Source organism: Trachypithecus francoisi, unplaced genomic scaffold (genome assembly GCF_009764315.1).
Source record: "Trachypithecus francoisi isolate TF-2019V2 unplaced genomic scaffold, Tfra_2.0 Lachesis_group12, whole genome shotgun sequence".
Lineage (NCBI taxonomy): Eukaryota > Metazoa > Chordata > Mammalia > Primates > Cercopithecidae > Trachypithecus > Trachypithecus francoisi.
This window is the reverse complement of record NW_022681457.1, coordinates 71,092,942-71,119,771: the sequence shown is the minus strand read 5'-3', so window position 1 is coordinate 71,119,771 and position 26,830 is coordinate 71,092,942. Positions and strand designations below refer to the sequence as shown.

General features: G+C 45.6%; 2 protein-coding genes and 1 long non-coding RNA gene across 6 annotated transcripts; 1 reads left to right on the top strand and 2 right to left on the bottom strand.

The window, feature by feature from the left end:
- CPT2 (carnitine palmitoyltransferase 2) lies at positions 1–17,486 on the top strand. The gene is made up of 5 exons (XM_033226325.1): positions 1–687; positions 4,304–4,384; positions 5,906–6,012; positions 13,335–14,639; positions 16,548–17,486. The coding sequence occupies exons 1-5, from the start codon at positions 533–535 to the stop codon at positions 16,877–16,879; spliced, it is 1,980 nt and encodes a 659-aa protein (XP_033082216.1). The 5' UTR covers positions 1–532; the 3' UTR covers positions 16,880–17,486.
- Positions 171–1,884, bottom strand: LOC117092572. Of its 2 annotated transcripts, none has more exons than XR_004440850.1 (2): positions 1,808–1,884; positions 171–403 (listed from the first exon to the last, which is right to left on the bottom strand). It is a non-coding gene; the product is annotated as an uncharacterized LOC117092572 (long non-coding RNA). The 2 variants fall into 2 exon arrangements; XR_004440849.1 differs by having other exon boundaries at positions 1,796–1,865.
- Positions 17,387–24,835, bottom strand: CZIB (CXXC motif containing zinc binding protein). Of its 3 annotated transcripts, XM_033226326.1 has the most exons (8): positions 23,942–24,835; positions 23,631–23,714; positions 22,237–22,293; positions 21,792–21,873; positions 21,550–21,581; positions 20,073–20,150; positions 19,280–19,345; positions 17,387–18,024 (listed from the first exon to the last, which is right to left on the bottom strand). In XM_033226326.1, the coding sequence occupies exons 1-8, from the start codon at positions 23,945–23,947 to the stop codon at positions 17,947–17,949; spliced, it is 483 nt and encodes a 160-aa protein (XP_033082217.1). In that variant the 5' UTR covers positions 23,948–24,835; the 3' UTR covers positions 17,387–17,946. The 3 variants fall into 3 exon arrangements, with proteins under 3 accessions (XP_033082217.1, XP_033082218.1, XP_033082219.1); XM_033226327.1 differs by lacking the exon at positions 20,073–20,150; XM_033226328.1 differs by lacking the exon at positions 23,631–23,714 and having other exon boundaries at positions 23,942–24,010.
- Between the last annotated feature and the right edge of the window lie 1,995 nt (positions 24,836–26,830).

The window sequence follows — 26,830 nt, the reverse complement described above, 5'->3', positions numbered from 1 at the left end:
TCATATCTAGAATTTTGGGAGGTACGTTGAATCATTAAGATCTATCTACTTCTTAGGTGAGGAAATAGAGGTTTAAAATTTAGTCCACAGTCTCGCAGGGATGGAGCCTGGATCAAATTTTGGGTTATCAGATTCCACACACACTTCTTAGCTTTTCTTTTTTTTTTTCAGCTCCAATTTCTGTCTTGCTCCAGAAAAGGGGAAGGAGCGGCTGCGGATCTCTGTCTCCCGCCTCCTAGGGAAGGGAAGGGAGACCAACGGTGTGGAGGCTGGGGCCCCCTTCTGGGTGGGGCCTAGTGGTGGGCGGGGCCTGGCAGTGGGCGGAGCCTGGCAGTGGGCGGCCCCTGTCCGGAAGGGGCCAGTCCGGGGCGGAGCCGACGGCCTTACAGGGGCCGGAAGTGACCTGCGGGAGGAGGAGAAGTGGGTTCAGAGTCCTGAAGCAGTGTCCCGGGCCCTAAGGGGCGACAGCGGTCTTGTCTTTAAACTCCAGAACTACCCATTTGCCGCGTTATCGCCGCCGCAGGCTCCCGGGATGATGGTGCCCCGCCTGCTGCTGCGTGCCTGGCCCCGGGGCCCTGCGGTTGGTCCGGGAGCCCCCAGTCGGCCCCTCAGCGCCGGCTCCGGTCCCGGCCAGTACCTGCAGCACAGCATCGTGCCCACCATGCATTACCAGGACAGCCTGCCCAGGTGAGCCCGGCTTCCGGGTCCCCGCCGCCCGCTGCCATCCCAGGATCGGCCCCAACCTGACTGCAGTCACTCATGAGTCTTCTAGTGAACCCGCTTCCCCCCCCCCAAGCCCCTACCATGGAGGCTGCCACATCCCCTAATCTGGAAGTCTTGGGACTTTCAGAATCTCCTAGCACAGGAACCTCAGAACCCTCAAATTGTCTTCCAGAACCCCTCGATGCTATCTCATTCTCCAGCTTGAACCCTTCTCAGATTTCCTCTCCATTAACCTGACTTCCAGCCAGCTAAACTAAGTCCTTCTCTTCTCCCTGAAAAATGCCAGACCTGCATATTTCCAGCACCGCTGTAACCCCTCGACTGTAGTGTCTCCTGAAGTACTTTAATGACTGCCTCACATTCCTACCCGGAATGTGGGTAGGGTGATTCCTGATACATCATGGTTACCATTCCTCAACTTCTCCCAGCACCGCCTTCACCCCTGTCACTCAGGACCCTCAGTCCCACCTCCCGTTTCTCCAGTACTCTGTTCTTTCACCCCCCATCAGCCCCCACAAGCACAGCCCTCAGGTGTTCACCCTTGCCCTCAACTGACCCTCCCCCATGTTTTTAAATCTTTAATCTCCTAAGTCCAGTGTTGACCCGGAAACCTTTCACTCTCTCCAAGCCCTCCTCAACAGGTTCCTTCCCTTAAAATATCCTACCTCATCCACAGTACCCCTTGTAAGTGCAGCTCACCCTCACAGAATTCTAGATACCACCCTCAGTACCCCGTCCACACTCCATCATACTCAGATCCAGGGCCCACCCAAATTTCTCTTCTCCTCCTCACCTTGGGCTACCCTGCCTTCGAAACACTTCACCCAGAATCGACTTCCCGTCTGCAAATAGCCCTAGTAAATCCTCTCCCCTTCCCTCCCCCAGTACTTTCTTAAATCCCGATTCTCCCAGCCTTCGAACTCCGCCTTCGCCAGAGCTGCCAGGTCTCCTTCTTCGATATTAGATATTTTCTTCACCCTCTAAACCAAACCTAAACTAACTTCTAACTTACTGAGTGAGTAACTCCGTTCCTGGAGCCAAGTTCAAAATTTGTCTCAAAGACCCTTCTCACTTTATTTCTCACCAAACTGTCCTCAGGGATTCCCCATAGTCCAGGAGCTAGAGGCCAGGCTCCTTCCCCGTGTGTGAAGCAAACATCGTGTCACAGGCCTCACCCGAGCTGCTAGGTTGCTGTTTTTCTCCGCATCCGGGACCATTTAACCCAGAGTCATCACTACATACCCCCACCCTCTCAGGAGGATCGAGTGATTCTTGTGAAATTACATTTTATGCAAACATCTAAGACAAATGAAAATGAGATTATCTACGCGTAGCAGGAGGGAGGAAGAAAAAGGGGCTTTGTGCCTGTAGGATAAGCCTGTGTGTATGAGCTGAGCCAGTATGTGGGTGAAAGGTGAGGACGGACAGAACCTGTCTTCACTTGCCAAGTTCAGAGTCAGATGGTCACTGACTTTCAGGCAGGCCTGGGCCCCACCCAGGTTTAAGATCAGAGGGATTTTCTGCACTTTAGAATTGGAAAGCTGAGAAGAATATTCAAGGTCATTTATTCCAGCCCCATCCACAGCACAGTCTGTAGGAATCTGGAAGTACCAATTCAAACTCCAGTTCAAATAGTACCATTAGTCACCCGTGCATAACCTTAAGCAGCCAACCTCTCCCAGACCTCCATTACCTTATTTGTAAATTGGGAGTTAGATGAGAGATAAGATTCCTTCTCTCTCTCAGATTATAGACTGATTACATGTATAATCTTTCACACTCACTCATTGATGTCATACTTGGTGAAAAGCCCTAACTTTGAGGTCTGATAGAATGTAGTTTCAGATTCTGGATCTGCAAGTCTTTAGCTATAATTTTGGGCAATTCTGTTAACTTCATTGAGCCAATTTTATTTTGTTTTTTTTGAGACAGAGTCTCTCTCTGTTGCCCAGGCTGGAGTGCAGTGGCCCTATCTCGGCTCACTGCAACTTCTGCCTCCCGGGTTCAAAGGATCCTCCCACCTCAGCCTCCCAAGTAGCTGGGATTACAAGCATGCACCACCACGCCCGGCTAATTTTTGTATTTGTAGTAGAGATGGAGTTTCACCATGTTGGCCAGGCTGATCTCAAACTCCTGACCTCAAGTGATCTGCCCTTGGCCTCCCAGGTAGCTGGGACCACAGGCGTACACCATCATGCCTGGCTGATTTCTTGTATTTTTTGTATCTTTTGTAGAGACAATGTTTCACCATGTTGCCTAGGCTGGTCTTGAGCTCCTGGACTCAAGCAGTCTGCCTGCCTTGGCCTCCCAAAGTGCTGGGATTACAGGTGTGAACCACCATGCCCAGCTTCACTCCAGAAATTTTTAAGTAGGACTTTTTTTTTAATCAAATTGCCATTGTCTCTAATGTAGAATTTTGTTTAAAAGGAAGAAGGTAAACTTTCATGAATATCCCTACTGTAATAAAACCAAATCTTAAGAAACATATGTAGGCAACTCTGGATTTATGAGGTAGCTGAGACAGTATTTGGAATTTTTCTGAGTAAGTCAGTGAATGTAAGGGGATCTATGGTGTTAAAGTGTTGTAAATGGGTACTTAGTGCAGTCTAAGTCCATAATGGCAGTAAATAATTGATTTATTTTTGTCATATTGTGGATAAACATGCATTAAAAATAAACTGATGAACCACAGTATATCTTATATTAGGCTTTTAAACTGCTTCATGTATCATGTTTCGTTTCCTATATGACTGATACATTTCAGTATTTTGCATATCAGTGTTAATTTTTAGTTGGTAGAGGCAACCTAACAAACTCTGTTTGTTTTGCTGTTAGGGGATATTTCTTTCAATAAAACCAATGAATTGGAAGAGAAAATACACCTCACTTTACTGTCCATGTGTTTTAATTTCACAATCAGCCAGTAACTTCATCACCACAGCCATCTTTGGGAATCTCTAGCAGAGAGAATGATGAGTAGGCAAATTGCTGTTCCTGTTATTTAAGCACATGGGACTATTTGGTTCTTCCTAATGGCGTTCCTGGTGTCTGGACATGGCTAACTGGTTGATTCCTACCTTTCAGTGACTGTAGCCCCCATATAACTGACCCTTGGACAGATCTGTGTTTCACTCTTATATAATTATCTGTTGTAAAATGCAGAAGAAAATTTAAAAAATAGAACCTTTTCATTTTATCCTAGGGGAGAAAAATGCAGTTGTTCAAACTAAGGCTAGAATTAAATCAGGGCAATACAGTGTTAGCACAGGTGTTGTCATTTTGACCAGAAAACAGGAATGCTTGGGGCAGCTTCTGCTTCCCCATTTTGAATCTGTTATTATTATTTAAGATATTATATTCATATTTTATGTAAATATTTAGTTGTTATTTTACTTAAAGGTAGAGTTACCATTGATATACTTGGCATTAGTAAACCCACAGATTCTGATTTGTCTGTGGCTTCCAATTATTGGTTTTGGGGGAGGAAATTAATGATCTAGTAATCAGTTCATTAACTTGTAAAGCTAATTAACCTCTTCCACATACTGTCAGCCTTACACTGACCCTGCTTTCTCCCCAGGCTGCCTATTCCCAAACTTGAAGACACCATTAGGAGATACCTCAGTGCACAGAAGCCTCTCTTAGATGATGGCCAGTTCAGGTAAACACTGAGAACCTTGGGTGAGCATAGTTGGGGTGGTTCAAGACAGGCTGGCAAGTAGTGGTGGACCAAGCTTCAGGGAATGTTTGTGACTTGACTGGGTCTCCAGGAACCCAGAACCTAGTTGTGCCTTCGCAAGTTCAGGAAATAGATTTTCATTCATGAAGGACTGACCAAGCCCTGAGAGTTCCTCTAAACAGGCTCAAGAGAAGATAGTTTATAAGCCAGAATGCCAAATGTGTACTTTCCCTTAGCAGGTGTACCTGGGAGGCTTGCTGGTCCTGGTCATTTATAGAGAGCATGTACCCTTGGAAGGGAGGTCCACTGAGGAGACCATACAGCAGACCAGAAGTCTGCGTTGTAAGCATGTTTATTGAGTTGGATAGCATACCTCCAAAATTTATGCTCTTTTTCATGAAATTTAGTATATGATCTTATTTGGAATTAGGATTGTGGCAGATGTAATTAGTTAAGATGAGGTCCTACTGGAGTAGTGTGGGTCCTTAATTAAATATGACTGGTGTCCTTGTAAGAAGAAGGCACAGAGACAGCCATGTGAGGACACAGGCAGAGATTGGAGTGATGTGTCAACAAGCCAAGGCATGCCAGGGATTGCTGGCAACACCAGAATCTAAAAGAAAGCCATGCAACAGATTCTTCCCCAGTCTTCAGAGAAGATATAGTCCTGTTGACACCTGGATTTTGTCCATAAAGCTTCCAGAACTGTGAGAGAATAAATTTCTGTTGTTTTAAGCCACCCAGTTTGTGGTGTTTTCTTATAGCAGTCCTAGGAAGCAAAAACAGCATGGAATTGGAAAATAATATCAAATTTTGTCAAAAAGTGGATTGCATTAAGCTCTTGTAGCCTAGTGTAGTACTCTTTTTTCATAATGGAAATTTTTCTGTACAGGTAACTAGCATTGTTGGAATCACAGAACTCTTCACTGGACAGTGATGGAGAAACAGATGAATTATCCATAATCTAGTCCTCTGTTTTCAAGTATTCCTTATTAGTCATTTAAAGTTTCTCTTGATATGGTAATAGCTACCAGTTATTGAGTATTATGTTTTAGGATATTCTGAATCCTTAGCTTTATAAATATTTTTAATCTTGTAAAGTGGTAGTATTATTATCCATTTTACACATCAAGAAACTGAGACTCAGATCAAGTAACTTATCCAAGATCACACAGTTTGAAAAGTGACAGAGCTAGGATTCAGACTTAACTTCTGTTGACTCCAGAGCTTTTGTCCTTTTCTCTGTGCCAAACTGCCTCCTAGGGTATGGATTATTTTGTGAGATGTTGATTGATTTTCCTAATCGTTCATTTTAAGAAGGTAGTCTAGATTATCAATTTTAGATTGATTCCTGTTCTGGTTAGAGGTACTTTCTGATCTCATTCTGGGTTTTAGGGCTATGCTGTTGGGGACCCAAAATTCTATTATGAGTTCCTTGCCATGAACCTAAAAATCACGCATTCCCTACCATGGTTTGATTTTGTCTTTTCTTGAATGTTTTAGGAAAACAGAACAATTTTGCAAGAGTTTTGAAAATGGGATTGGAAAAGAACTGCATGAGCAGCTGGTTGCTCAGGACAAACAGAATAAACATACAAGCTACATTTCCGGTAGGTAGGCTGGGCTGTGGGTATGATTTCTCCCAGAGCCCTCCATAATGAAAAGTAAGGCATATTCTCTCCTGTTTTGGTCTCAGAGATATTTTTGGTGAGACCAGCAAATGAAGTAACATCTCATCCTCCCTTCCTGAGGTAAATGTTAAGGCCGAGTGTGTTCCTCCTCTGCTGAGGTGTTGACTGCAGCCCATGCTCAAGAATGATGGCCGGCCTTCTCTGTAGATGGGATTGAGGCAGAACCTAATCAATGGTCCTGTCTGAAAAGGATGCAGGATTAAGTCCTGTGTCCTGTATCATTCTGGGTCCTTCACTGTCAGGCAGAACTGTCCTCTTCAGCCTCTTCTCTCACCACCCACCCTGACACACTTCCTGCTGAACAACTCATTGATCCCTGAACCCTTAGTCTTTCATTTTTCTGTGCCTTTATCCATACTGTTCCCTCTACCATTTTTTTGCCTGGCAAATTCTTCTTTTAAGATCCAGGGAGGATGGTTTTCTGTGCAACCTCAGTCCTTTTTCCACTCCATTCAGAGTTGGTTGCTTCCACCTCTGTTCCTACAGCACTTCTTTTAGTTTATACATTTACCAAGGTTATACATGCACATAGTTTAAAGAATCAGACAGTTCTATACGGCTTGTTAGGAAAAAGAACAACTTCCTTATCATTACCTTATTTCCCACTTCTCACTTTCAGCTCCTAAATCTTTTGTTATATACCTCATATCTCTAAATTAGATACTTACATTAGTGCATCTTGATTTTTTCGCTTTAGTCATTAGCTATTGACATCTTACTGTAGAAGATTAGAATTCAGCAGTATTTTACATCCCACCACATATGTGGGATGTGTATATACGTACTTCCTGTCCCCTCATTTTCACAGCATAGGGATTTGTAATTTTGGATAACTCAGTATCTAGTGTTTATGCTATTATGATCATATAAACATTATTGTCAGCTGACTCATATAGCATATTGGGATTGTTTTTCCTTTCCAGTACAAAGTTTTTGTTTTCTCTGAAGTTAATAATTATTCCATCCTTTCTTTTGTTTAGTTTCCTATGTGCTTACTAATTTACACCCAGACTCTTCACAAGCTATCTGAATCTCCTCTCAATACATGAAAGCAGATTGAACATTCTATCCATTTTGGTCTTCTTGACGAAACTTCTTCCAGAACTTGCGACATGCTGTAGTCTGGATTTGTGAACCTCTTGGCCTACTGTGAAGCTGCTCTCCTGTGCTGCTCTTTCACCATCAGCCGGGACATCTATCATCACTTTCTCATGTTGGGACTCATGTTTCTTATCTTTCATATTTTCTTATTTCTTGGCTTTTCTTTTTTTTTTTTTTTTTTTTTAATCAAAGCACATATTCCCTTTACTATCTGGAAACAGAACATGGGAAGCAAAAATTTTAAAATGGCCCTTATACTTCATTGATAATTTGGCCAGGTTTGAAATCATTTTTCCACAGAATTTTGGAGCCTTTGTTCCATTGTCTTTTAGCATCCGGTGTTGCTGTTGGTAAATCTAACATTATTCTGAGATTTAATCTTTTGACTATTTCTTCTCACTGCCTTTGGAAGCTTTTTAGAATTTTCTCTTTGTCCCCAGTGTTTTGAAATTTCAGGTAATGTGTTTTAGTGTGAGTCTATTCTTACCCATTTTGTTGGGCCACTCTGTGAGTCCTTTGAATCTGGAATCTCATCCTTCAGGTCTGGGATATTTTCTTGTTTTATTTCTTTGGATTTCTTCCTCTCCATTTTTTTTCTCTGTTTTTTCTTTGTGGAACTATTATCATTCAGGTGTAGAATTTCTGTGTCTCATCCTCTAATTTTCTTATCTTTTCTCTCACAGTTTTCATCTCTTACTCTTTTTGTTCCATTGTCTTAGGACACTTTACTTAATTTTAATCTCTCAACCTGTCTGTTTTTAAAACTCCTGTTTTCCTATTTTTTACTTCCACAAGCTCTTTTTTCTTCTTATGGTGTTCTTTTTAAAAATAATTTATCTCTGAGAATTTTTTTAAAGATCTCATCTCTCTTCATAGTCTATTGCCTCCAAGTTGCTTTTCTCCTGTTTGCTTTGCCGTTTCTTCAGATGCTTCATAATCCTGTGTTGTCTTAGATATGAATGAGATATTAAAAAGCTCTTGGAAGCTATGTGGATGAGGGTGAGGCTTGTCAGTTACAGATTTGCTCTAATGTGATTGATATGGCTTGGCTCTATGTCCCCACCCAAATCTCATCTTTGAATTGTAATCCCCACGTGTTGAGGGAGGGACGTGGAGGGAGGTGATTGGATCATGGGGGCGGTTTTCCCCATGTTGTTCTCATGATAGTGAGTGGTTTCTCACTAGTTCTGACAGTTAAAAAGTATTCAGCAGTTCCCCGACTTGTTCTCTTTCTCTCCTGCTGCCACGTAAGATGTGCCTTGCTTCCCCTTCACCTTGTGCTGTGATTATAAGTTTCCTGAGGCTTCCCCAGCCACAAGGAACTGTGAGTCAATTAGACCTCTTTTCTTTATAAATTACCCAGTCTCAGGTAGTTCTTTATAGCAGTGTGAAAATGGACTAATATGGAAAATTGGTACCAGGAGGGGTGTATTGCTACAAAGATACCTGAAAATGTGGAAGCAACTTTGGAACTGGTTAATAGGCAGAGGTTGGAACAGTTTGGAGGGGTCAGAAGAAGACAGGAAGATGTCAGACAGTTTGAAACTTCTTAGAGAGTTGTTGAATGGTTTTGACCAAAATGCTGATAGAGATATGGACAATGAAGTCCAGGCTGAGGTGGTCTCAGATGGAGATGAGGAACTTATTGGGAACTAGGGCAAAGGTCACTCCTTACTATGTTTTAGCAGAGAGACTGGTGGTATTTTGTCCCTGTCCTAGAGATCTGCAGAACTTTGAACTTGAGAGAGATGATTTAGGGTGTCAGAAGAAATTTCTAAGCAACAAAGCATTCAAGATGGCTTTTTCTGAAAGCATATGGTCATATGCATTCACAAAGAGATGATCTGAAATTGGAACTTATGTTTAAAAGGGAAGCAGAGCATAAAAGTTTGGAAAATTTGCAGCCTGACCATGCAGTAGAAAAGAAAAACCCATTTTCTGGGGAGAAATTCCAGCCACCAGCTGCAGAAATCTGCATAAGTAATGAGAAACCAAATGTTAATAGCCAAGACAATGGGGAAAATGTCTTGAGGGCATTTCAGAGATCTTTACAGTAGCCCCTCCCAGCATAGGCCCAGAGGCCTAAGAGGGAAAAATGGTTTCCTGAGCCCTGCTGCTCCTTGCAGCCTTGGGACATGGTGCCCTGTGTCCCAGGCACTCCAGCTCCAGCCATGGCTAAAAGGGGCTAAGGCACAGCTCTGGCCATTGCTTCAGAGGGTGCAAGCCCCAAGCACTGGAGGCTTTCCTGTGGTGTTGGGCATTCAGGTGTGCAGAAAACAAGAGTTGAGGTTTGAAAACCTCCTCCTAGATTTCAGAGGCTATAGGGAAACACCTGGATGTCCAGGCAGAAGTCTGCTGCAGGGGTGAAGTCCTTATGGAGATCCTCTACTAGGGCAATGCAGATGAGAAATATGAGGTTAGAGTCCCCACACAGAGTTCCCAATGGGGAACCTAGTGGAACTGTGAGAAGAGGGCCACTGCTCTTCAGACCCCAGAATGGTAGATACACTGACAGTTTGCACCATGTGCCTGGAAAAGCCACAAAGCCACAGGCATTCAATGCCAGCCTGTAAAAGCAACCATGGGGGCTGTACTCTGCAGAGCCACAGGGGCAGGGATGCCAAAGGCCTTGGGAGCCCACCCCTTATATCAGCATGCCCTGGATGTGAGACATGGAGTCAAAGATCATTTTGGAGCTTTAAGATTTAATGGCTGCCCTGCTGGATTTCAGGCTTGCATGGGGCCTGTAGCCCCTCTGTTTGGGCCAATTTATCCCTTTTAGAATGGGAGCATTTACCCAATGCCTGTAACCCCATTGTATCTTGAAAATAATTAACTTGTTTTTGATTTTACAGACTCATAGGCAGAAGGAACTTGCCTTGACTCAGATGAGACTTTGGACTTGTAATCTTGAGTTAATGCTGGAATGAGTTAAGACTCTGGGGGACTGTTGGGAAGACATGGTTGTGTTTTGAAATGTTAGAAGTACATGAGATTTGGGAGAGGCCAGGGTGGAATGATGTAGTTTGGCTCTGTGTCCCCAACCAAATCTGATCTTGAATTGTAATAATCCCCAAGTGTCAAGGGAGGGACCTAGTGGGAGGTGATTGGATCACAGGGCGGTTTCTCCCATGCGTTTCTTGTGATAGTGAGTTCTCATGAGATCTGATGGTTTAGAAGTGTTTGGCAGTTCCTACTCCTCACTTACTCTCTCTTCTGCTGCCATATAAGATGTGGCTTGCTTCCCCTTCGCCTTTCACCAGGATTGTAAGTTTCCTAAGGCCTTCCCAGCAGTGCGGAATTAAGTCAGTTAAGCTTCTCTTCTTTATAAATTACCCAGTCTCAGGTAGTTCTTTATAGCAGTGTGAAAACAGACTAATACAGTGATCCAGCTAAACTGCTTCCCTGGGTTGTCCCTAATGGTAGTGTCATTGGGTTAGATTCCCTAGGGAGGCTTTTCTAGTAAACTGCCAAAAGGTTGCTAGTGTTGTAGAAGGTAGGGTAAGTAAGGGAAGAAGATTTGAGATCTCAACTGTCATTCAGGTCTCCCAGTTTTATTTTATTTATTTATTTTATTAGACAGAGTCTCATTCTGTCACCCAAGCTGGAGTGCAGTGGTGCGATCTCGGCTCACTGCAACCTCTGCCTCCTGGGTTCAAGCGATTCTTCTGCCTCAGCCTTCCGAGTAGCTGGGACTACAGGCATGTGCCACTATGCCTGGCTAATTTTTTGTATTTTTAGTAGAGATGGTGTTTCACCATCTTAACCGGGATAGACTTGATCTCCTGACTTCGTGATACACCCACCTTGCCCTCCCAAAAGTGCTGGGATTACCAGCGTGAGCCACCACACCCAGCCCCCAGTTTTATTTTTTCCAGAGAGTAAAACTTAAGTCTTCTACCAGAGTGCGGAGGGAATCTCAGGTTGTGGTAGTGGTGATATAATTAAACAGTCCTTCAACCAGATGTATCTAGGTTGCCAATTACTGAGCCCTCTGGGGGTTCTGCTGTGCCAATCATATGATTTCTTGGATTTCTCTCCTGCCAATTTAGGATTGGCTTTCTCCAGTCTGCTTTAGTCATTACCAGTTGCATAAGTGCTTTCCAGCTTCTAGTATTTGTTTTCTCATCTCCCATTCTCTTGGCCTGACTGCTTTATGTCTCTTTGAAATTCTTTTGCTAAGTGGGGGTCAGAGGCATGAATTCATGTCTTCTTTCATCAACTATATCTTATCCACCAGTACTTTTCTCTCATCATTTTAGTATTACCTCCCATCATTTAGCATTGCATTATGTTTTAATTATTTGCCTCCTTCACCAGAGTTTTTCAGAATCAAAGACCATGTCCTATTCCTCTCTAAATCCCCTGGACCAAGGCCTGGCACAGCACTGATTCTCAAGGGATGGAATGAGTGGATGGACCAACAAATGAGTAATAGACAAATCTGCATCTATTAATCCTTTTCCCAGTGCTATACATATAAACATTACTTGCCCGAATGAAAGATGGTCCTTATTTATAGAGTTTATTCATGCTTACTAATCCAAGCAGGAACTTTCCCTGACATATTTTCTGATAAAATATTGCTTTTGGAATTTTTACAGGTAAAACATCTACAAGAACTAAGAGGGCTAGTCTGAGTGATCCATGCACTGATAGTTCTAATAGCTTTTTGAGTACTTTCTAAACAGGGAGTGCACAAATGTACACTGTACACAGAAGGACAATGAAGACATTCCCCCCTTGTCGGGGGCGGGCAGTCAAGTATGATTGTTGCCCCTGAAAGGAGATGAAGCAAGAGAAACCTAAAGAGATGGGGTGGGAATTAACTATTCTGTTCCAACATGAATGCAAGTGGAGTGTTACCATATTTTATTCCTTTAAACCAAGAAAGGAAACCAAAGAGGAAGAAAAAGCAATTAATAAACATTAGGAAAATGCAAACCAAATCTGCAGTGCTATACTACTTTACACCTACCAGAATATCTCCACGCAACAAGACATAATGATAACAAGTGCTGCTGAGGATGTGGAAAAATTGAAACCCTCATAGACAGCTGGTGGGAATGGTGCAGCAACTTTGGAAAACATCCTGGCAGTTCCTCAGAGGTTAAACAGAGACTTAGCATGTGATAGCAATTCCACTCCTGGCTATGTCCATATAAAAACATGTATAAGAATGTTCATAACAACATAATTCTTAATAGCTAGGCGCAGTCGCTCATACCTATAATTCTAGCACTTTAAGAGGCTGAGGTGAGAGGATTGCTTGAGGCCGGGAGCTTGAAACCAGCCTAAGCAACATAGTAACACCCCATCTCTACAAAAAATAAAAAAATTAGCCAGGCTGGTGGTGTGCATCTGTAGTCCTGGCTACTTGGGAAGGTGAGGTGGGAGGATCGCTTGAGCCCAGGGTTCAAGGCTGCAGTGAGCCATGATCACACCACTGCAATCCAGCCTGGACAACAGAAATCCTGTGTGTCTTAAAAAAAAAAAAAGGCAATATAATTCATAATAAAGAGTGGAAACAGTTCAAATGTCCATTAACTGATGAGTGGATAAACAAAATATAGTATATCCATATAATGGAACATTATTCAGCCATAAGAAGAAATGAAGAACTTATATGCTACAACATGGATGAATCTTAAAAACATTATTAGGAGGCCGAGGCGGGTGGATCGCCTGAGGTCAGGAGTTTGAGCCAGCCTGCCCAACATGGTGAAACCCCATCTCTATTAAAAATCCAAAAATTAGCTGGGCATGGTGGAGGGTGCTTGTAATCCCAGCTACTCGGGAGACTGAGGCAGGAGAATCGCTTCGATCCGGGAGGCGGAGGTTGCAGTGAGCCAATATTGCGGCACTGTACTCCAGCCTGGGTGACAGGAGCAAGACTCCGTCCCAAAAAAACAAAACAAAAACATTATTATAAGTGATAGAAGCTAGATGCAAAACACCATATATTGTATGACCCCATTTATATGTCTTGAATTATTGCAGAGCAAAAACATTCAGGGAATTCTCCTCTCTGGAGGTTGATGCCATTTCCTTTGCCTATGCTTGAATTTTTTTTCTTCTTCAAATTTTATTTTTAGGAACAGCATTAACATTTTATGTTTTTTTTTCTTTTTATTTTTTAGGACCCTGGTTTGATATGTACCTATCTGCTCGAGACTCCGTTGTTCTGAACTTTAATCCATTTATGGCTTTCAATCCTGACCCAAAATCTGAGTATAACGACCAGCTCACCCGGGCAACCAACATGACTGTTTCTGCCATCCGGTTTCTGAAGACACTCCGGGCTGGCCTTCTGGAGCCAGAAGTGTTCCATTTGAACCCTGCAAAAAGTGACACTGACACCTTCAAGAGACTCATACGCTTTGTGCCTTCCTCTCTGTCCTGGTATGGGGCCTACCTAGTCAATGCATATCCCCTGGATATGTCCCAGTATTTTCGGCTTTTCAACTCAACTCGTTTACCCAAACCCAGTCGGGATGAACTCTTCACTGATGACAAGGCCAGACACCTCCTGGTCCTAAGGAAAGGAAATTTTTATATCTTTGATGTCCTGGATCAAGATGGGAACATTGCGAGCCCCTCAGAAATCCAGGCGCATCTGAAGTACATTCTCTCAGACAGCAGCCCCGCCGCCGAGTTTCCTCTGGCATACCTGACCAGTGAGAACCGAGACATCTGGGCAGAGCTCAGGCAGAAGCTGATGAGTAGTGGCAATGACGAGAGCCTGAGGAAAGTGGACTCGGCTGTGTTCTGCCTCTGCCTAGATGACTTCCCCATTAAGGACCTTGTCCACTTGTCCCACACCATGCTGCATGGGGATGGCACAAACCGCTGGTTTGATAAATCCTTTAACCTCATTATCGCCAAGGATGGCTCTGCTGCCGTCCACTTTGAGCACTCTTGGGGTGATGGTGTGGCAGTGCTCAGATTTTTTAATGAAGTATTTAAAGACAGCACTCAGATCCCTGCCATCACTCCACAGAGCCAGCCAGCCACTGCTGACTCTACTGTCACTGTGCAGAAACTCAACTTCAAGCTGACTGATGCCTTAAAGACTGGAATCACGGCCGCTAAGGAAAAGTTTGATGCCACCATGAAAACCCTCACTATCGACTGCCTCCAGTTTCAGAGAGGAGGCAGAGAATTCCTAAAGAAGCAGAAGCTGAGTCCTGATGCAGTTGCCCAGCTGGCCTTCCAGATGGCCTTCCTGCGGCAGTACGGGCAGACAGTGGCCACCTACGAGTCCTGTAGCACTGCCGCATTCAAGCATGGCCGCACTGAGACCATCCGCCCAGCCTCCATCTATACAAAGAGGTGCTCTGAGGCCTTTGTCAGGGAGCCCTCCAGGCACAGTGCTGGCGAGCTTCAACAGATGATGGTTGAATGTTCCAAGTACCATGGCCAGCTGACCAAAGAAGCAGCAATGGGTGAGGCAGGGGTGGGGAGCATGCCCTTGGGTCTTGTCCTCAGTGCTTGGGTAAGCAAGCCTAAGTCATATTCTACTCCAAATCTGATTCCTACCCCTTCACTAGGTTTAATCCATCGCCAACTCCCCAAATGAGTTTTCTTTTCTACCCTAGCAGTCTGAACAGCCACACTAGCCACTAGGGATCAGAATGTTCTTGCCTCCTAAGCAGGCGTGGGGGAATGCATGTGACTTTGTGCTCATTTAAGGTCACTTTCAGCTGTGATGTGTCATTTTTTCCTTTTTTTGGAGACAGAGTTTCCTTCCTTCATCCAGGCTGGAGTGCAATGGCATGATCTTGGCTCACTGCAACCTCTGCCCCTAGGTTCAAGTGATTCTCCTGCCTCTACCTCCCGAGTAGCTGGGATAATAGGCACCCACCACCATGCCTGGCTAATTTTTGTAGTTTTAGTAGAGACAGGGTTTTGCCATTTTGGCCAGGCTGGTCTTGAACTCCTGACCTCAGGTGATCCCCCACCTTGGCTTCCCAAAGTGCTAGGATTACAGACGTGAGCCACCGCGCCTGGCCTTTTTTGGAGACACAGTCTCATTCTGTCACCCAGGCTGGGGTGCAGTGGCGCAATCATGGCTCACTGCAGCGTCAACTTCCTTGGCTCAAACAATCTTCCTGCCTCAGTCTCCCAAGTGGCTGGGACTATAGGCATGCACCACCATGCCTGGCTAATAATTTTTTTTTTCTTTTTGATGGAATCTGTTGCCCAGGCTGGAATGCAATGGCACACTCTTGGCTCACTGCAACCTCTGCCTCCTGGGTTCAGATAATTCTCCTGCCTCAGCCTCCTGAGTAGCTGGGACTACAGGCTCACGGCACCATGCCCAGCTAATGTTTATATTTTCAGTAGAGACGGGGTTTCACTGTGTTGGCCAGGCTGGTCTTAAACTCCTGACCTCGTGATCCACCTGCCTCGCCCCCCCAAGTGCTGGGATTACAGGTGTGAGCCACCACGCCGGGCCTAATTTTTAAAATTTTTTGTAGAGATGAGGTCCCACTGCATTGCCCAGGCTGGTCTCAAACTCCTGGGCTCAAGCAATCCTCCTGCCTCGGCCTCCCAAAGCACTAGGATTATAGGCGTGCACCGCTGCACCCAGTCTCCTTTTTCTGTTACTTATTGGTTATCAGACTGACTTTTGAAAATGTAGGATTTCTAAACTTGCGGCCCCACTAACTTCACCTCAGTTGTAGTGTGTCTCCTCTCTGTAAACAGGTCATCTCAGAAACTTCCCAGTTGTCATCCATCATTACCTTTTTTTGATAAAATTCAAGACCTGGAAAGCACCTGGAGGGTCATAGTTGTCCTTTCATGTTGCTATGAAGTGCTGGAAGTGAAAGGGACCTCCAAGACATTCTGGTCTTCTCTTCCTCCATTTTATAAGGAAAAGACCAAGCCCGGTTACACAGCAAATTAGTAAGACTGAGATTAGAACCCTGGTCAAACAGACTTTCCATTTTGTTCCACTGACTCAGTCTTCTCTTTTACACTTGAATCAGACTAACAGTTTTATCGTAGTTTTTGAGTCCATGGCTCTCTTCGTGTACTGTCTTGACTCTTTGACTAAACTGATTTCGAATCTTTAAAATTATGCTTTCCTTTTAGGCTCATTTTTAGCTCAGCTGTTGACAGCTATTTTTAAATATAACATGACATAATACATTTTCTAAATAATTTGAAATATTCTAGCTTGAGCTGCTCTGAAGGTTAGTCAGCTGGTGGTGGGCATAGAGGTAGACAGAGCCTTCCCCCCTCTCAAGGATGCTGTGATAGGTATTCCTACCATGTGGTAAGTGGGGAAGTTTTCCTGAGGTCCTTTTCTGTCCTTGGACTCTGGTTTTCCATTTTGTTTCTCACAGGCCAGGGCTTTGACCGACACTTGTTTGCTCTGCGGCACCTGGCAGCAGCCAAAGGGATCATCTTGCCTGAGCTCTACCTGGACCCTGCATACGGGCAGATAAACCACAATGTCCTGTCCACGAGCACGCTGAGCAGCCCAGCAGTGAACCTTGGGGGCTTTGCCCCCGTGGTCTCTGATGGCTTTGGTGTTGGATATGCTGTTCATGGCAACTGGATAGGCTGCAATGTCTCTTCCTACCCAGGCCGCAATGCCCGGGAGTTTCTCCAATGTGTGGAGAAGGCCTTAGAAGACATGTTTGATGCCTTAGAAGGCAAATCCATCCAAAGTTAACTTCTTGGCAGATGAAAAGCTACCATCACTTCTTCGTCATGAAAACTGGGAGGCTGGGCATGGTGGCGTATGCCTGTAATCCCAGCACTTTGGGAGGCTGAGATGGGTGGATCACTTGAGGTCAGGAGTTTGAGACCAATCTGGCCAACACGGTGAAACCTCATCTCTACTAAAAATACAAAAACTAGCTGGGCATGGTGACACGTGCCTATGATCCCAGCTACTTGGGAGGTTGAAGCAGAATTGCTTGAACCCAGGAAGTGGAGGTTGCAGTGAGCTGAGATTGCACCACTGCACTCCGGCCTGGGCAACTGAGCGAGACTCTGTCTCAAAAAAACAAAAAAGAAAAAAAAATTGGGGCCTGTGTAGCCAGTGGGTGCTATTCTGTGAAACTAATCATAAGCTGCCTAGGCAGCCAGCTACAGGCTTGAGCTTTAAAATCATGGTTTTAAAGCTAAACGTGTAATTTCCACGTGGGACTAGATCACAACTAAAGATAACACGAGATTTCAGTTTTAAGGGCATTTAATCAGGAGGAAGGGTTTGAAAAACTAACTCAGGTGTATTTATTGTTTAAGCCAGAAATAAAGTTTAATTTTTGCTTGAAGATGGTTCTTGATTTTTTTTAACCTAATTCCTAATCCTCACAAAGATCTTTCCAACAGCAAGTTCAGTAAGTTCGGGTAATAGTACGTCACCATTGGCTTCTGGCTCATTGAGTGATGGTGGGATCGCAGTTTCCTCTCTGTAAACTTGCCCTTGACTGGGGAGATACCATCTCCTTAAAAATACTCTTCATATTCCTAAGGAGTGAACTGCTGCTGCACGAATTCTTCTTTGCAGAGGGAGTAGCTGCTTCCTTACTTCACCTTCATACAACAGTGCAGCATGAACAGGGGCTTTATTGATGGGGCTGGGGAAGCTGTAATAAAGTCCAGCATGCAGACTGTGAAGGTTTGGTACAGCCGCCAGGAGACAAGGGGCAAAGGAACCAGCCTCTGTGGGCTCTGCTGCTTGGGTACATTGTCCTTTCTCAGTTTGTAAGGGCAACTGTGCAGGAAGAGGGATCAGCACTTCACAAACTGGTGGGTGACCTCGTAGATTCCCACAGACTCCTGGGCCTTTTCATCATAGTCAGTCCAGTCCTGGGAAACAAAATGGCAATGTGAGCCTCACAAGGCAGAATGCAGCAGTGTACAGAGCAGAGAACTGGGACTTAAAAGGCCCAGCTCAGGCTCTGACGCAAATAATCATGAACATGTATGACCCTGAACAGAGCCAGATAACTCAGGCCTGAATTCTAGCTCCTTCAGTTGTGTGACTGGGCAAACCACTTAACTTCTCTGAGCGTCTTCTCTGAGTCCTGTCTTCTATTTAAAAAAAACAAAAAAAGGACAACAATGGAGTTCATATTGAATGTTCAAAGAATCAAATGAAGTAACACATTTAAAAGAACTCAGCAGCTGGGCGTGGTGGCTCATGCCTGTCATCCCACACTTTGGGAGGCCAAGGCAGGTGGATCATTTGAGGTCAGGGGTCTGAGACCATCCTGGCCAACAAGGTGAAACCCCATCTCTACTAAAAATACAAAAAATAGCCAGGAATGGTGGTAGGCACCTGTAATCCCAGCTACTTGGGAGGCTGACGCAGGAGGATCACTTGAGCCCAGGAGGCGGAAGTTGCAGTGAGCTGACACTGTGTCACTGCACTCCAGCCTGGGCAACAGAGTGAGACTGTCTCAAAAAATAAAATAAAATAAAACAAAATAAAATAAAAGCACTCAGCATAGTGAGTGCCTGGCACATATAAGAGCTCAGTAAATGCTAGCTGCTGTTACTAGGTGCTATGCAAATGAAATGAAGTTTTTGTCCTTCAAGGCCTGAGCACAAGGCTTTTCTATCTGCAGGGTAGTAATACGTCCAGTAATACAGACTCTTTCTTGTTCTTCACGGTAGTTAGGTGCAATAAAGCCGCCACAAACACTGAATTAGGGAATACTGAATGAATACTCCCTTGGGAAATACAGGGTTAGCTTCCTATGAGCCTCTGGTCACATTTTCATCAACCAATCAATAATCTAGCTTTATGTGTTTCTGTTTAAAGATACCTTACTTAATATATATTGTTGATTCATGAACTCACAGCCAGCAGCACTATAGCTCATGCCTGAATAAAGCTTATCTAACACGTATTCTCTCTGTAAGGGGCATCATAGCTTTTCCATATGTAGGAACATTAGAAAGCACTTTAGCACTATACCTGTGGCCATTTCAACAGCAAAATCACTAACAAAAAGCACAAAAATACAAAGTTGGCTTTCCATTGATAAGCCTTGTCTACCAAAAAAATATTTCCCACCAGGTGCCCTATAATACCTCACAGAGCCCCCAAGTCTCATACCTTCTCCTGCAAATTAATGTCACTGAAGACTGTCCCTGACTCCACACCTTCAGCAGCAAACCCAGCCTGCAGGGGACAAGAAGGTACCAGTTAGTCTTGGCAAAAGGAGGCATTGGGCTATAAGTGAGGGCTGGCCAGGTTGCTGGCTCTTCTCACACTTTTGGGATGGAGGACAGAGATGCAGTATGAGCACCTGTCTTGGAATAACTGCTGATCTTCCAGGACCCGGCAGCTGCCTCAGAACTAGAGTGATGGTTTCTCTGAATTACAGCCCTGGACCAGAAGGCAGCAGGCGCAGCATAATCCCTTCCACTACCCCTGGTTTGCTGAAGGCCCCTGGGCATGTCATTTCCCAGGTTGGACCTTAGTTATTTATAAAATGGGGATGAGGTATTTGCTCTTCTGCCTACCTCACAGATTTGTTGTGAGGTGAAACATGCACAAATAAAGGGGGATAAGCACTAGCTCAAGTCAGATAGACCTGGGTTGAAACTATAGCTCTATTGCTTACTGTGTGACCCTGAGCAAGTTGCAAAATCTCTTCAGTTCCTTACTCATCTGAAGAACAGGATGAATAAATTCATAGGGTTACCAGGAGGATCAAATGTGGTAACGTGAAAATGACAGCATGGGTGCCCAAGCATACGGCAGCCACTTAATAAGGGACAATTATTACTACCGCTAGGAAGGAGAAATGTCTAGTCCATGGTCTCTGTAGGTAGCAAAGTTCTGGCTGTCACTTCATGCATCCCCTCCCCAAAGACAGAGATTCCACAGAAAGACACACACACACCTGGGGCTGGAAATCAACTGGTTCAAGGCCCCTGCACTCAAACTCCACTATTGTCTTGAAGTTTTCATTGTCTTCAGCCTAGAAAGGAAGTGTGTTGAAGAGGTAGGCCCAAAAGAGCTCTCAAGATGACCTCATGGCCCCTCTCCTTCCCGCCAAATGGGCACTTACTGCCCCGGAGGCCTACCATGAGACCCAGGAACAACTGGTCCCCTTCTTAGAGGAAGCCTGCCTTGGGCACCTGCTCCCTATGAGGCTTTCTGTAGACAGTAGACATGGAGGCTGCAGAAGAGTGTGGATGCTGGAGTCAGCCTGCCTGGATGTAAGGTAAGCTCTGCCTCTCTTCCCCTCTGGGCCCAAGATTCCTAAACTGTCAAATACAGCCGAGGAAACCTCTACAATTTTATTGTCAGATTTTGAAATGCATATAAAGTGCCCAGCACAGTGCTCAATAAATAGTAAATAAAATTATCAACACCAAAAACATGAACAAGAATGTTAAGCTCCAAAGTCTCTAGATCATCCAAACAGAACCAGTACACTAAGCCATAGCCTTTTGCTCACTATCTACCATTAAGGAAGGGAGAGGGCTGACTTACAGCGGTTGAAATGGTTATGTATGTGAAGAGGACACCTCTTGCGGGGTAAGTGGCCAGGGAATTCATGCCTACCTGACCTATGGGCTTAGGGACCACAAGTGCCATGCCCACATATTCAGTCTCATCCTATCATTCACTGTAAAAATAATTTCCTGCACACTGACTGGATTTTGACCAGGAGGAAAACAGAGCAGAAGCTCTGGGATCTGGAACAGTGAAGAGTCTCAGACTCTGGCACTGGTAAGGCATTTCTCTGTTAGGGCTCTAGTTCGATTCTTGTTTGTCTGTAGTTTCCACTAGACTATTAATGTACTTGAGGGCAAGTCCTCATTTAATTTCTCTTTAACTTCAGGACAAAGCCAAGAATTTGGCACAACTCAAGATACTTTAAATAAATACCAAATAAGGAACAGGTGAATACAAATAACTGGCTTTCTTTAAACAAACAGACCCAAAGCACACACTCCCTCCCTCACCTTTGGGCTAACTTGTTCCGTAGTAACATATAACTATTTAATAACACTGATGCTATAAAGGATGGGATGCACCAAAGGACTAACCCACCTATGGTTTCAGAGAAAGCTTGCTACTCCCCTCAAATGAAGACAAGGCAAGTGCTCTCAGTGATGCAAACTGAACAGCTAGATTGTGTCAGAGATCCCCTGAGATCCCACAGCCCCTCATAAGAAGGCACTGTAAGAGGCAATATACCAAGCACTCAGTGTACAGTGAATAAATGACTGAGGGAAAGAAGAATTAAGTTCATGAGTGAATGTCCTATGGCAAGTCACTCTGATGCAGGCATGACTCTAGAACCCAGACCTACTAACTCCAGTTAGGATTTAACCCCACCATCCCTGCCACTACAGCAACAAACTTACATTGTAAGGCTTGATGGTGCTGCTTAATATCTCTGAAATAGAAAAGAGAACACAAAGTTGACTTGAGTCCATGCCCTGGCCCCAGCCAGGTGCCCAGATGTGGCCCTGAAAAAGATCGCGCTGCACAGGTGTCGGCATCTTAGGCTTGACTCCAACCTCAGGTAACATGAGTCTACTTTCAGCCTGGTGCCAGGAAGCTGTGGGCCACCCTGGCAGAACTCAGTACGCACAGCCTGACCTACCGATGGAATTTTCTCTTGCACACAGCTTGCACTTCTGGACCATGGAAGCACTGCCACGGCCCCCCTTCAGTGCCACACTGTCCTGGCAAAAAGCAAACAGAACTTTCAGTCACATGTGAATTAGACGTACGGTCCTGAGGAGATTGAACCCACCATTTATTGTCCACTGAAAGAGACCAAGACCCAGAAAGGGTAACTTACTAGGACAAGACTCCTGGAAACGCTTCCTGAGGAAAATAAAAAAAGAGCTTCTCCTTGATTTTGAACTCTGCCCCATATCTCAAAGATGTCTGTTGGACCCAGTGCTCATCATACTGACACCTGCCCTCCCAAACCACAAAAAGTAGGGAGCAAAGAACTGGAGAGATGAAGGCCAGTTTCCCCAAATCCCTGCCCAGAAGTGTATGTGTGTTTGTGAGTGTTTATGATGGGGGGAAACAGTTACCATCAGCCGGATGTACTGCCACTTGTCCGAAATCTCACCACAGTTGCCACATTTCATCTTTGGGAGAAAAAGAATGTTAGTAAAGCAGCTGGCTCAGCTGGGCAGACACCAAGGAAGGGGTAAGAACAGTGGGAGGTGGGCAGGCTCATGGCCTACCTTCTCGTTGGCAATCTCACTTCATCCCTAACACCAGCCCCAACAAGGACAAAACTAGACCTATCTCTGGGCAAAGGGTAGGTAGGTAAGGCTGTTCAATATGCCAGCATGCCCATCCTCCTCTATGAAGTGCTCAGTGCGGCCGGGGATTCAAGGCATCTGTGGTGCAGAAATGGCTTCAATGGGGGTGGGGGGAAATAGGGAGAGATTTGTTAAAAGATACAAAATTACAGCTATATGGGAGGAATAAGTTCTAGTGTTCTACAGCACTGTAGAATGACTATAGCTAACAATAATATATAGTTTCAAATAGCTAGGATATTAAATGCTCCCAACACAAAGAAACGATACATGTTTGAGATGAATATGCTAACTACCTTGATCTGATCACTATATATTACATATATCGCAACATCACTATATACCCCATAAATATGTACAATTCTTATGTGTCGATTAAGAAAAAAAAAAGAGAAATGGCCTCAGCAGGCCCCCCACCCACTCTGCTTGGTTGGCTTTATGGTCCCACAGGCCCTGTACTTCACTGGTGTATTTATCACTCTGTTGTGACTCTATTTTTCTGTCTCCTTCACTCGATTCGGCTTCTTGAAGCCAAAGAACAGATTCTCCCAAGTAAGCCCTGGTATTCAGGCTTCAAAATCCTGGGAAATAAAAGTAGTCCGGAGGCAGCTTCCTGAAGAACAGGGCTTTTGAGAGGTAGAGAAGGATGCTGGGATTTTGACCAGGAGGAAAACAGAGCAGAAGCTCTGGGATCTGGAACAGTGAAGAGCCTCGGACGGCTGGAGAAGGGGAGGCCTCTGCAGACCCTGTCGCTAGGGTACCAGCTTTACCAGTGTGGGAGGGGAAAGGAAGGGTGGATGACGCACAAAATTAAACTATTTCACAATAAAGAAAACCAAATCAATAAACGAAAGGCGAACTATTCACCTTATTAAATATTCACAACGTCCCTTCAAGTAGCATTTCGTTTAGTGTCCGTTTACAGACCACGAAATATTTAACACAGGGAAAAACTACAAAATGAAGCTTTCCAAGACTGCCAATTAGAGATAAACCAATACACTTTAATAAAAAGCAAACGTAAAATTCTAACTAGGAAAACCCCCAACACTTAATGTGCCTGGTTAAATATTCTCTCATACTGCCGGAGAGAAGGCTCCGGTTCAGCACTGAGATCAGGACTGGCCGCCACTCCCCGGGCCCCGCCCCGGCCGCACCTTCAGGTACCACCGGAAGTCCTCGCCCAGGGGCCGGAGGTTGGTGATGTTCTCCAGCGTGGCTTTGAGTTGCAGGGCGATTTTCTGAGGGGGAGGGCCAGAGTAACTGCGTCAGCCGTGCCTGCACAGCTCCACGCCGGCCCGACCCGCCCGCATTCCCGGCCATGGGTGCCACAGGGAGACATTCCTTCTGCCTCCTGCTCCTTCAGCGCGAACCCACTCGCTTCATCTCCTCCTGGCGCGAGCTCTTGCCTCCAAGACCCTCGCCACCTCCCCTCCGTGTCCCCGCGGCGGGCGGCCCCCCCCCTCACCCCCATGGTGACCCGCTCCACTCGGTGCTGGCTGCGGCCGTTGCTTTCCGCCGCGTCGTAAAAGGCGAGTGCCGTCTGCGCACCCTCAGTAGGGCCTGAGGGGGCGGGGCCGCGGGGCAGGGAGCGCTGCCTGCGGCTGCTTGCCTGGCCCACGGGCTTTTCGCGTCTGGGGATCCGGGGCCAGTGAAGGTCAGCCCGGTCCGCCAGCAACCCGTGCTCAGACCGGCGGAAGCCTGACTCCGGGATTCGGTGGTGCCACAGACACTTACTGAACGCCGATTTTGTGCCTGCTCTAAGCGAACAAGACAGTTGCAGCCCCTCAGTTCTTTTCAGGCGCTTCACTACTCTGCTAGCCCTCGAACTTCTCAGATCACGTCAGCTCCCTCTGCCCAGGGGAAAAACTACAAAAGGAAGAATTCCAAGACTACCAAATAAAGATAAACCAATACACTTTAAAAAGCAGAGTGTATTGGTTTATCAGATTTGGGGATGATGCCTCTCTTTAAACTGCTCTTTCCTGTTTCACCCTAGACCTGGTTTCTAGGCCCCTCTCCAGAGGTTGCCCTGTGTCCACATCCTTCTCATTGTGGTCCCTGCGAGTGGACATTCCCCTTCAGGTGGCTCTTCTCTGGGAGCCTACCTGGTTTATCCTTCTGTCATACGTTTATTGAACTTTGTTTTATCTGGCCTCCCATCCAGGCTACATTGAGACCATGCAGGAGCTGTGGAGATTAACGTTAAAAGGAACAGCACATTCAAGACTCTTCTAGGAGGTAGAGCAAGATAGCCAAATAGAACCCTCCAGTGATCCTCCTCCTCCTCTTCCCTGGCAGGAACACCAAACTAAACAACTATCCATACAAGAAAGCACCTTCATGAGGACCAAAACTCAGGTAGCAGTCACAGTACCTGGTTTTAACATCAAATGGAGATATAAGGCAATGGCCAGGCATGGTGGCTCACACCTGTAATCCCAGTGCTTCGGGAGGCTGAGGTGGGTAGATCACCTCAGGTCAGGAGTTTGAGACCTTGCTGGCCAACATAGTGAAACCCTGTCTTAACTTAAAATACAAAAATTAGCCGAGTATGGTGGTGCACACCTGTAGTCCCAGCTACTCCGGAGGCTAAGGCAAGAGAATTGTTTGAACCCGGGAGGTGGAGGTTGTAGTGAGCCAAGCTCGTGCCATTGCACGCCAGCCTGGGCGACAGAGTGAGACTCTATCTCAAAAAAGAAGAAGAAGAAGAGGAGGAGGAGGAGGAGGAGGAGGAAGAGGAAGAGGAAGAAGAAGAAGAAGAAATAATAAGGCAGTGAAGAGGGTAGGAAAGACAGTCTTGAATTGCTACCACCACCCCTCCCTCATTCTCTGGCAGCAGCTGGCTGCCTGGCACAGAGAGAGAATGTGCTTATGGGACTTTGCATTGGAACCAAGTGCTGCCCTGCCACCGTGGAAAGCAACTCAGCGCAGAATTCAGCTAGTGCCCACAGAGGAAGCACTTAGAGAAACCCTAGCCAGAGGGGAATCATCCATCCCAGTGGTCAGGTTCTGGCGAGCTGCACCACCACTGGCTAAAGTGATCCAGGGTCCTAAATAAATCTGAAAGGCAGTCTAGGCCACAAAGACAGCAGTTCCTGGGCAAGTCCTGGTGCTGTGCTGAGTTCAGAGCTGGTGGAGTTGGGGTGCACACAGCCTAGTGAGATACCAGCTGGGGAGCCAAAGGAGTGCTTATGTCATCAGTACCCCAACCCCAGGCAGCACAGTTCACAGCTCCAGGAGAGACTCCTTTCCCTTAGAGGAAAGGAGAGGGGAAAGTAAAGAGGACTTTGTCTTACAGCTTGGATACCATCCCAGCCACAGTAGAATAAAACACCACACAGAGTCCCAAAGCCCCCCTTGCCAGCCAGGCTCTATCTCCCAGATATTTCTGGAGCTACTATGGGCCAGAAGGGAACCCGCTGCTTTGAAGAAGAGGACCCACTCCTGGTAGAATTCATCACACGCTGACTAAAGAGCTGTTGGGCCTTGAATAAACATTAGTAACACCTAGTACTGTGCTGCCTTCAGGTGCGACCCAGTGCATTCCCAGCAATGGTTGCTATAGGGAGAGACTCCTTCTGCTTAAGGAAAAGAGAGGAAAGAGTAAAAAGGACTTGGTCTTGCAACTTGGGTACCAGCTCAGCTACAGTAAAATAAAGAACCAAGTAGGTTTCTACAGCCCGGACTCCATGCCCTAGCTCCTGGATAGCAATTCTAAACCCACCCTGGGCCAGAAGGGAACCTGCCACCCCAAAGGGTAAGACACAAGCCTGGTTGGATTCACCACCTGCTGACTAAAGAGCCTTTGGGCTTTGAATAAAGATCAGCAATAATCAGGCAATAGTAACCATGGGCCTTGGGCAAGACCCACTACTGTGCTGGCTTCAGGTTTGACACAGCACAGTTCCAGCAGTGGTGGCCACAGGGGTGCTTGTGTCACTCCTCTCCCAACTCCAGGCAGCTCAGCATGGAGAGAGACACCATTTATTTGAAAGTAAGGGAAGAGAACAAGAGACTCTGCCTGGTAATCCAGGGAATTCTCTCAGATCTTACCCAAGACCATCAAGGTAGTACCTCTGCATCTACAAGAGTCACAGCATCACTGGGTTTGGGGTGCCCCCTACTGCAGTTACAGCTGCAGTGACCAAATATTTACATCACAACACTCATTTCCCTTTGAGTACTTGGAAAAGCCTTTTGAAGAAGGATGGGTACAAATAAGCCCAAACTGTGAAAATTACAATAAATACCTAATTTTCAGTGCTCTGCATTGACCAACACTCACAAACATCAATACCATCCAAGAAAACATGACCGAACCAAATGAACTAAATAAGGCACCAGTGACCAATCC